This window comes from Nematolebias whitei, chromosome 3 (assembly GCF_014905685.2).
Source record: "Nematolebias whitei isolate Nwh7 chromosome 3, NemWhi1, whole genome shotgun sequence".
Taxonomy (NCBI): domain Eukaryota; kingdom Metazoa; phylum Chordata; class Actinopteri; order Cyprinodontiformes; family Rivulidae; genus Nematolebias; species Nematolebias whitei.
Window position 1 is genome coordinate 13,506,533 of NC_056500.1, and position 11,127 is coordinate 13,517,659.

An 11,127-nucleotide genomic window follows, 5' to 3' on the forward strand; every position below is an offset into this window, starting at 1 on the left:
ACGCACACATATATAAATAATGTATTTACTTTAGTGGTAAAATGTAAAATAGCTACATCACTTTAACCATTCATCTATCAGGGCCAAATATTTTCTCTCTCTGAAAATAGATAAGATGTTTATTTGAAGACATACTCACTATAAGTCCAGGTTCTCCTTTTAGTCCAATTTCACCCTTTTCACCCTAAAAAAAAAGTAATTTAAGTTAAATAAAATGTTTGTTGTTGTTGTTGTTGTTTTTTTTCCCTCCGCTAAATAAAGATAAACAATCCTTTTTTGCTTAAAAAAAAGTTGCTCCAAATCGAGCAGATAGTGAGTGGAAATTTGTAAAGACTCATTTAATAATTGTTATTATTATTTAATAATTGTTTATTGTCTGGGTGTGAATAAAGAAAAATAAAAAAAGTCTTGAGTTGATCCAAAATGCTGCTGCTAGAGTTTTAATGAACAGACAGGAGAGATCATATCTCTCCAGTTTTAGCTTCTCTCCACTGGCTCCCTGTCAAAATAAGAATTGAATTCAAAATCTTCCTTCTAACCTACAAAGCTCTCAACAACCTAGCTCCATTTTATATTAGATATCTTATTGGTCCATATTTTCCTAAGAGAGCACTTCCCTCTAAGATTGCAGGTTTACTTGTGATTCCTAGAGTTTCCAAAAGTAGAATGGGAGGCAGATCTTTCAGTTATCAGGCTGCTCTCTTGTGGAACAGACTTCCAGTTTCTGTCTGTGAAGATGACACATTGTCCAGTTTTAAGATTAGGCTTACCGCTAAGTATTTCCTTTTTGATAAATCCTATAGGGTTTACTTGGGTTTTCTGAGCTATTCCTTAGTTATGCTGCTATAGGCTTAGACTGCTGGAGTACAAACTGACCACATTTCTTCACTCTGCTGCTGTCTTTACTTGATCTACTACCGGTTACTTTACCTGTTTGTATTTGTAATTAATTCTATCCTCAACATGTTTTTTTTTTTTTTGTCTTCCCTTCAATTGAAAGTACATCTGGACCTGTCATTCTGTGTTCGTTTCTCTTTCCTGTCCTCTCAAACCCCAACCGGTTGAAGCAGATCGTCCTGAGTCTGGTTCTGCTGGAGGTTTCTTCTCGTTAAAAGGGAGTTTTTCCTTTCCACTATTTCCAGTGTGCTTGCTCAGAATGGGAGACCGCAATGAAGTGAAGATTCAACACAATCTGCTGGCTTCCTCAGATAGATAACTTTTACTAATTTTTAATGTATGTCAATCTTTGTCATCAGTGCTCTGAGATAACCTGCTGCAACTTGGCACTATATAAATAAACTGAATTGAATTGAATAAAATAATACACTCTGTGTTTAGGATCTGAATATACAGATAATGTACATTTACATTACAGCTTGGAAAGTTACTGTATGTTCATATGCTGCTTTGCTTCATCTAAGGTGTCTGGGGTATCTTGATTCTGTGCAGGGTACAAAGAAATCTCAAGACTGTCAATGGATTCTGGAGGGAAACATGCAGCCCACTTCCAAAAAGCTTGGTCTCAGTTACAAGTTATAGGTCCTTCAAAGGGAAAATGAGCTAAAAACACCCAATAATGGCTCAGAACAAAACATGCAGTCTGGAGAAAGCACCCTTCAATCAGCTGGAGCAGTTTGCTCTTAAGGAGTGATTCAAAATACGTGTGGAGAAGCCTCAAAATGCTACAGAAATCTCATGGTTTCAGCCTCAACAGATTGTGAAACAAAATATTAAGTTAAAGGTACCAAGTGTCAAATTATGTCAGTGACTACTGAGTTTTTTTTTTTTCCCCACACAAAAGAATCAGTGCCTGTAGTTGCTTACCTTGGTCCCCTCAGGTCCTGGTTCTCCTAGCGTGCCATCTGGACCCAGTGGCCCCTAAACAACAGCAGCATGAGACACACAACTAAAAATTACTCAATAAAAACTTGACAAAACATTTAGCATCAAACAAATGATGACGTCCAGGAGTTGACTTGACAAATGCGCTAAACATTAGATAAAAAATAAAAAGGATTCCAGAAGAGCTGCATCATTTGATGAGAAGATGGTGAATGCAACAACAAGCTGCCATGAGCAGACAACAGTTAATAACACAAGTTGCAGCATCTTAATTGTTGTCACATGTCTTGCTTGGCAAAACGTTAAGACAAAAAAAAAAAAAGAGAGAGAAAAAAGAAAAAAAATAAGTTTGTGATGGAAAAACAGTGTGATGGTGTAAGCAGCTCAGTGGTAATTAATTATTGTGATGACTGGAGTTTCTGCATAACTTGAAATGTATTTGAGTTCAACTATTGAACTACGGTTTTGTAGTATTGTAGATTGACCCCAAAATAAGTCATTTTAAGTCAGTTTATTCATGTCATTATCAATTAATGAAGTCAACTTAAGCAAACCTAGGATTGTATCTCATATATGTTGAGATGCTTGAAAGCATTTAACTTTGCTTTTTTTTTGCCGTTAATAATAAAGGTGAGTTGAGTTTCTGTAAAGCTCTAAGAAGCCAAACCAAAACAACAAATCTGTGCTTTCTTCTTTACCTGCAGGTGTCAATCTCTCCTCAGCCAAATGGGGTCTCACAACCACAACACATCCCTCTATCACCATTATCTCTTAAAGTATGAGATTTATTACCCTCAATCAAATGGTTGCAAAAATACCAGGAGGAAAAATGTTCAGGTAAATTTGAATGGCAAACATGTTTCTAAGGTACTTTATCATATTTTATGTGCAGGATGCTGTAGTATGAAACAAATAATCCTTTGACTGATAATAATAATAACAATAATAATAATAATAATAATCAATTTTATTTGAAGGCACCTGTCAAATCATTCAAGGTCACTGAACAAGAAATACAAAAATAAAAAACAATAAAACACAGATATCAATAAAATCAAACACAATTATTGGTAGAATACATAATGACAGTAAACAGAAGAAGCAAGTTTGAAAAAGTGAGTTTTAAGGTTAGACTTAAATGAGGACAGAGAATCAGAATGTGCTGTGGAAGAGAGTTCCAGAGACGAGGGGCTTTGTGGGATAATGCCCTGGATCCCATGGTTGTCATGTGGGCAGGAAGTATAAGAGAAATGGATAAGGAGGAGCGAAGACTTCGGGCAGGTGTGTAATAACAAACAAGATCAGTGAGGAACAGAGGTGCCAAGTTATGCAGAGCTTTGAACGTGAGGAGGAGAATCTTGAAGTCGATGCGATATTTTATGGGTAACCAGTGGAGATGTTTAAGGATAGGGGTGATGTGTTCCTTTGAAGTGCTGTAGTTCTGGTGATGATCCGAGCATCTGTATTTTGGACAAGCTGAAGTTTATGGATGATTTTAAAAGGAAGCTCTGAGAGGAGGGAGTTACAGTAGAGAATATGTGAAATCCCCAACTTTAATTGTGAGACTATTACATCTGGATAAGGTAGACTTGGTGCCAACAAGGAGAAATTCTGTTTACTTGGAGTTCAGTTTAAGGAAGATTTGACTAAACCATAATTTAATTTCACAGAGGCAGTCCGAATGGAAGGATAGTGGAAGTGTGGTGTTGAGCTTGGTAGAGAAGTAGAGGTGGGTGTTGTTCACATAGCAGTGAAAATTAATACCACATTTTCTAAGAATGAGACCAAATGGAAGAAGATAAATGATAAACAGCAGAGGACCAAGAACAGAACCCTGAGGTACTAGGTACCCTGTGGTATAAGTGAAGTTTTAGTTGGTCAAAGTGTACACTCGAGCATTAAGTCAGTACAACTAATGTTTAAATGCTAAAAACAGCTCTTACCCTTCTACCTTTTGTCCCAGCAATACCTGGAGTGCCTCTCTGTCCCTGTGGACCCTGAGAGAAAAACAAACAATTCATGCACATGACAGAAAACACTGAGAGCATTGAATTGGGGAGGGAACTAACATTTGAGAATTTTACTATTGGCACTTAAGATTCAATGGCTACTGGTTGACATTTGTGGATGTCTTAAATACTTAATTAAAAGTACATAAGTTTAAAAAACACAGACGTCAAACAAGGCAGTATTTTTAAAATACTTGTTTAGATTTATGTGTTTTTTTATGAGGCAAACAACCTATGTGTGGTTTACATATTGGTGATGACACTTACAGGTGAACCTTGCATCCCAATGTCTCCTGGACTTCCTGGCAATCCGGGATAACCCTGTTTTTTGTTTTTTTTTAGAAATAAAGAAGACAAACTGAGTCATCATTTATTGGTATATGATAAATGTGACTAACTCCATAAAAAAAATGTTAAGATATGAAGTACCGTGTGAGCTCATAGAACAAATGGGAACAAATTAGGTGTGTCCTGTAAAACAATATTTTTATATTACTTTGCATTTTATTGTCCTCCAGGTGTTCTAATAAAATAGACACTGCTTTGTGCAATCGTTTTCATTCCTGCCCCACAGTTACTCCTCCTTTTTAGTAAACTAAAATGATGATACAATAACGAAGCCTCAACAAATCTATTGAACAGATCTGAGAAATTACCAATTGTTGCAAAAAATAAGGAAAACTTCCTGATATGATTTCTGTAATCTGGGATGAAAAAGTTCATTCAGGCTGAACATCACTATACAAATTCACTTCAGCTTCTTACATAAGTCACTTGTTCTATCTCTTTCTTACAAACACAAACACACTCACTGATTAAATCATCTGTTGCAGCCAGCCATCAAATTATACATCCTTTCATGCATTAATTTTCACTTTAGTATCCATTGGGTCATCCAGTTAGGTCAGAAATCTGGCCCAAAATGTCAAGCAAGGTGATAATTCAAGGCCCTGAGACAGCGAGGGATCCAGGCCAGCCTCGCACAAAGACTCATACAGCTTTGCAGCTGACAGCAGAAACTGTGCAGCAATAGTTCTTTCTTTTATTCTATCAGGCAGGATTGTTGCCAAAATAATGTTCACGCCAACAAATTTTCCACTGTAGTGAGTGAGCTAATACTGTAAAAATAACCTACTATTAACATGGTGTCCCTCGGGTCCTTAAAGCTTTCTCCTCCCTTCTCAACGCTATTCATTGCCAAGTATGAAATCAAACATTAAAAAAAAATATCCTGAACAGTATCAAACGGTGCATGTTGAACGAGTTTACTCCTGTAGTCTTCCAAATAGATTAAAGCAATTGTCAAAGATGGGTATGCACCCAGTGTAAGCAAAACACTCGTCTGAATCTGCTGAAAACCACGTTGTGTCACATGACCTACATTAGGCTGCATAGGTATTCCATTCCCACATGTCGTGGTGTCCCTGAGCAAGACTCTTAATCCCTAGTTGCTCCCCGGGCGCTTACATAGCTGTCCACTGCTCCACCTGGGTGTATCTCAGGTGTGATGGGTTAAATGCAGATAACTAATATTGTCATTGTATGGGAACATACAATGATGACAACACATAGCACTTACACGTATAGGTAAGCTAACAGGTAAGTTGAACATTTGATCTATTTCCAGTCCCTTCAGCTCTTTTTTGCACATTGAAGTTGACACTTGGTCACAATGTTTACTTGTTTTATCTAAGAACACATTACCCATCAATTTGAGAAAATAATATTGGGCTTACACAGTTTTTTACTATGATATTGTTTGTTTGTTTTTCTGTCCCATTTTCATGAGTTTGAAATGAGTGCCTTTATTATTCTCAGTAGTTTGAAAACTATGAGGACTGGCTTTCTGACAAGACTTCTTTGACTTTCAGGAATTAAATCAGTATACATGAAACCTCATAGTCCCAAGAACTTATTGCTATATGTAGTCCTAAAACTAATAGAGTGTGGTAAAGTTGAAGCAGCAATGCTGTTTTCTCTTTTTTACAGCTAACACATTGGGTTTACCAACAACTGGAGGAAAAATGCTGTGTGAATCCACTTACTCTTGGCCCATTCTCTCCGACTGGACCTGCTGGACCTGGTGGTCCCCGGTCACCCTGATGAAAAACAAGGCAACAGAAAGAGATAATAACTAAACTGTAAACTTTCCCATCGCCTCAGGGACTCTGAAACCCCTTTGATGACACTGTGCCGTCTGGTAAATCCCAAAAATAACTGCATGAACAGTAAAGCTGCACATGTCTTTAATACACTGCACCCCCACCCACTAACATATGTGCAAGTGATGCATTCACCACAGTTAAAATGCTAACATTAATAATTGCATAGTACAAGTCCCTTCTACGCCATGCATTTCTGTCCAAAAAATGAAATATTTTAAGTAAAGTATTGGAAACAGGAGTCCAAAAAGGTAAGTGGAACTAAATTAAAAATTCAGACAATGTTTAAAAGATTTGTAGGCTGTCAGGGTATGACTGGTGCTGACAAACTGAATCAGGAGGGAGGTTTTTGTGTAAGAAAAATTGGAGGACGAGCAAGAATCTGACAATCAGATGGCTTCCCATCACAAGAACATGTCCTGACAAATGGGCCTTATGGAAAGGAAAGGAACGGAAAGGCAGCAGGCTGAGGTAGAGGGAGGGAACAATGAAAACAGAAGGTGGGAAAAGCGTGTCTTTTGGAAGACTGTCAAAAATCAGCAAGGCTACTTTAAAATAAATCATCACAAGATTCAAAACTCCTTCTAAAAGCTACATGAGTCAAATGTGGACAAATGTGTAATTCCACTGGTGCAAGTGTTAGAAGCACATGTGAAAAAGTGACAGGACACAATATGATTTCAATTTCACAAGTGACACAAATTAGGTACACTAAAAGATGCAAAATGACTGGCACATTTGCTTTGGCTAAATGTAAGATATTTATCCTTTAAATCTGACTTGACTTGACTTTTAAAATGTGTTTAAACATTTTAATATATTGTTTTAATGGACAAGCAGCAGGTCAAGAACAATATTTTTTTAAACTTTATACTCAAAGGTCAAAATCCGATATCTAGATCAGGTCAAAGTTCTGGAACAACTAGCAAAAAGCTTTTTTTTCTTCTAATTAAATTTGCTTATGATCTACAACCAAAGAAAATGGCACAGTTTGTCTAACCTTTAAAAGAAAAGTATAAAATGCACTGTAGTGTCACAAGAACATTTATTTGACCTTAACCTAATTACTTATTATGTCTCAAAAATTAAAATGCCCTTTTTTCACGCAATAATAAGTTGGCCTTAAAGTCCGCAAAACTCTGTAATATCAAAATTGTTGGGTAAATTAATCATCCTATCATAATTTCATTAGGCATCAGAAGTTGATCAGTTATCAGGCTCCTCTCTAAGTAGACAAAAATACTCTTGACTTCTTCACACACATGGTTCTATGACTCTGCTCGCATTAGCGTGTAAATTATAGCCGAACAGAACCTATGAGAATTGTGCTGCTGTTGTTTAGCATATATCTTAGATCTTGTAACGTACTGTTGGGCATTCGTTTAGTGTATATCTTAGTTTAGATCCTTAATTACTGTTTCTTTTGACACTTTATATTTTTGCTATTGTTAGCTCTCTGCTCCACACAAAGGGCTGCGGTAGCTCGGTGGTCTGTGGTTGCGTCAAGAAGGGCATCCAGTGTCAAAACCATTGCCAAGTCTTCATGTGACTTAGTTCGCCGTGGCAACCCCAGAAGAAGGGAGAAGCCGAAAGAATAAGAATAAGAATATTTTTGCTATTGTTGGCTGTAACTGGGACACTATGTACACAATTTTGTTCCACCTCATGCACCACATGTGATGCGAATGACAATAAAGAACCTTGAATCATTGAATCTATATTAATTCAACATTAGTAAGTGTAAACTTCCATGACCTTTACATACATTTCCCTAACAAAAATGATAAAAAGTAAAAATCACAGACTGGGACAATAAATAATTTTCCACTTAAACTTTGGTCTAAAATATTTTGTCAGACGGAGTAACAGTTTATTTGTAAAACAGCTGAGATATGAGCTTTTGACTACATTTAGTGCTGAGAATGCATTCACACATTTATGTGGTGCAAACAAAACACAGTATATTTCTCTGTCCGCTCATTTTGCAGAAGATGCAACCTACTTCAGCTGCCACGGTTGATATAAGGTAAAGGTAGGCACAATATGGGTGGAGGTAGGCAACGAAACAATGTGCATGAGCTAGAATACTGCACAGTTTAACAAACTGTGCACACAATATTGTGATTTTCAAAAATAAGCCCCGCATGGCTCTATAGTCTCTAACGCTCAGACGTCAGTGACACTGCAACAAAAACTTGCCTATTTTCTTACAATTGTGAGTTAACACGTTCCCAAGCATCACAGTTCAGAGAGCAACAGCCTACATGTACGCTGGCTCACTCATTCACATCACTCTTCACTGAGCTGCACCGATTAATTTTAGCGCAATTCATTACGTTTAATGGGTCCAGATTGATTTGTCTTTCGGTCTGGATCTAGACTGAAATCCGGACTTTTGATCAAGAGGCTGTAAAAGTTACAGATTTGACAATATTGGTGTTGATGTGCATGTGAGATTGTAGTGTTTCTACAAGCTTGTGTTTCAGGTTCTCTGAGGCCTCAAATCTTGGCTGCTAAGCATAAGCCTAATTATGAGGTTCTGTTAGTGAGCAAAGCAACTGATGCTGTCTGACAGATTTAATAACAGAGAACCACACTACTTACCTTTTCACCGGGAACTCCCATTACCCCAGTTATCCCAATTAGGCCAACTGGACCCTGGAGAGGAAAGGGGGAAAAAAAGAGAGTGTCTAACACAAACACGTCAAGAGAAAGTACTAAGGGTTACTTTCCAACCTGTCACAACACCTGGAATGCAAAAGGTTGTAGACTGGAATGTATATTTCAGCCAAAGGGGGTGGGGGGTTTAGCAGCTACAACTTCTAAATATGAGATACTTCCATCAGTCTATTCAAGAAACTGCTCATTGTGGGTTACCAATAACGATGTTGTGGTCAGGCTGCAGCTGTCTCAGATGTGTGGACATTTTTTAATGTTGTGTTTAATTTTCTGTCACTTTATTCAGTGATTTTTTTCCCCCCTTAATTTCACCACATAATAACAAACAAGTATACATTTCTTGTAAAATTGGCAGATTTTATCTAATGAAAGAGAGAAAAAAGTAAGAGCTATAAAGTATTTGTCATTTATCGTCACATAAAAGAAATATTTGAACTATTTTGTGAAGTTGTGAGTACAGTAATTAGTATCTTATCTGCAGCAGGCAGAATAGAAAAGTCTTGCCAATCGCATTTGAGGTGATTTCAGAGCTGATCTCTGCTTTCCGAAACAACTCAAGCTGTGAAGATGTCACAGTGGTTCACATAAGCTTTGTATTATGGGTTTGTACACATCACTGACATTAGTGTGTTGAAAGGGTTCAGTCTGACTAGCCTGTAGCCGTTAGCTTCACTATATGAGAATGTCTCACCTATTCTCCATGCTGTGATTCTTCTCACCATTATCTTTTGTCTAACAATAGGTTTTGCACAGAAATCCACTTAAACAAATCTAAACTGTTATTTTAAGAAATATTATCCTGTTGAATTCAAATAGAGCAATTGATGACAGTGAAGTCAGAGAAATAGAAGCACACAGTTGCCCTTAAATTCCTTAATTGGGACAACAAGTAGGACAACATGGCAACCTGACTTGTACGACTAACATTGTTTTACAGGGCTTTTTGTGCAACTGGGTCCTGACATGAGGGCTTCAGTTTATTTGGAAGTGATCTGGTTTCTCGGCGAGTCCACCTTCACCCACACTACAATGCTGATAATAAAGACTAAACTTACTTCCAGAATAGAATAGTCGACTCAACGACTTAAAAATCCTACAATACAAGCTGATGCAGGTGACTTAGTAAATGTTGCCTGATGAATGTTTTTGGGGGCTTAAGGGTGACATGACAAAGGAACTATAAGGAGCAAATCTACTTTAAAATTGCTCCAAGCTCCTAAAATGTCCAGTAAAATTTCCCTTGAAACAGTTTATTGGAGGCCTTAAGGGGCACTTACTGAAGACAGGTGGATTAAAACATCAATGCATCAACCCTTTCTTGGGTTCTTTCACATCTTATTTATCTGTAAAGTGATGCAATGGCATTTATTAGAGCCTCCATATGTTTAAGAGGTTTTCTTTTTCCTACTGCATAGCTCCATGGTTCCTGTTTGGCTTCAAAGGCTCTTCTACTCAGTGACTGCCTAATGCCTCTCAGATGTGCACTGCAGCAGCACAGTCTAACATGGTCCAACCGGTTGTCTCGTCTATGCACAGAATGCAAATATTAACATTAAGGGGCCTCTTAGAGGGCCCGGCCTACTTTCAGTGTTCAGATCACTTAGATTTGTGATGAGTTTACAAAGGGAACAGGGTGCAGTTTATGTGCTGGAATTCCTTAAGCATTACAGACAAATAAGATTAAAAAAATTAAATAGAAAAGGAAAATACAATAATTTCTAAAAGGATTTTTTGAATTCTTGCCAAATAACGGACACTGATTTCTATCCTTTCAAATAAATTGTTCTTGCAGCATGCTGTTAAACTTGAATGACATGGATTATAAATATATATATTTGCAACAACAAATGTCTAGCATATGTTTTAAGATTAAAAGTCAAACTGCTGTGTGGACTGGAAAGCCTCAGACCCAAATTTGTCTTGGGATTAAAAATGTGTGAGCAAAGTAGCAAGGCATCACAAAGTTCCTTGTAACTTTCTTCACAGCCAATCTACCTAATTATAGACTAAGTAAAATATGGATGCACTATAGTACCTTGCTACTTCGCAGTTCTCAGACTTGCTCTATCATGGTTTTTCAAAGTAAGATTGGACACACAATGGCCGCTTGATGGATGAGCTGCACAATCGGCATGGATTTATTTAATTTTTAATATATATATATGTAAATTATTTTAAATGATTTAGCAAATGTGTGAAGCCCACAGCTGTGGGAGAAACTTCCTCTTGCTGCTGATCAGCTGATCTCTGTGCAGAGAGGAAGTGGGCATGGCCAAGAGTGCAGCCGGAGGCAGTGAGATGAAATCATGACATTCTGTGCTCTTTTAGAGTGTTTAGAGTTTAGAAACATTGTTTAAAATATTGCAAGAGTGTGGGAAGGGTTTAAACACCCTTATATATATATATATATATATATATATATATATATATATATA

General features: G+C 37.2%; 1 protein-coding gene across 1 annotated transcript in view; it reads right to left on the reverse strand.

Annotated features, from left to right (window-relative positions):
* Positions 1-11,127, reverse strand: part of LOC119430578 (collagen alpha-1(XXIV) chain) — a 91,866-nt gene that overhangs the window by 31,338 nt on the left and 49,401 nt on the right. The window contains exons 25-30 of the mRNA XM_037698009.1: positions 8,618-8,671; positions 5,897-5,950; positions 4,119-4,172; positions 3,786-3,839; positions 1,825-1,878; positions 140-184 (exon numbers count right to left, since the gene is read on the reverse strand). Coding sequence (XP_037553937.1) covers positions 140-184; positions 1,825-1,878; positions 3,786-3,839; positions 4,119-4,172; positions 5,897-5,950; positions 8,618-8,671 — 315 coding nt within the window. The remainder of the gene's footprint in view (positions 1-139; positions 185-1,824; positions 1,879-3,785; positions 3,840-4,118; positions 4,173-5,896; positions 5,951-8,617; positions 8,672-11,127) is intronic.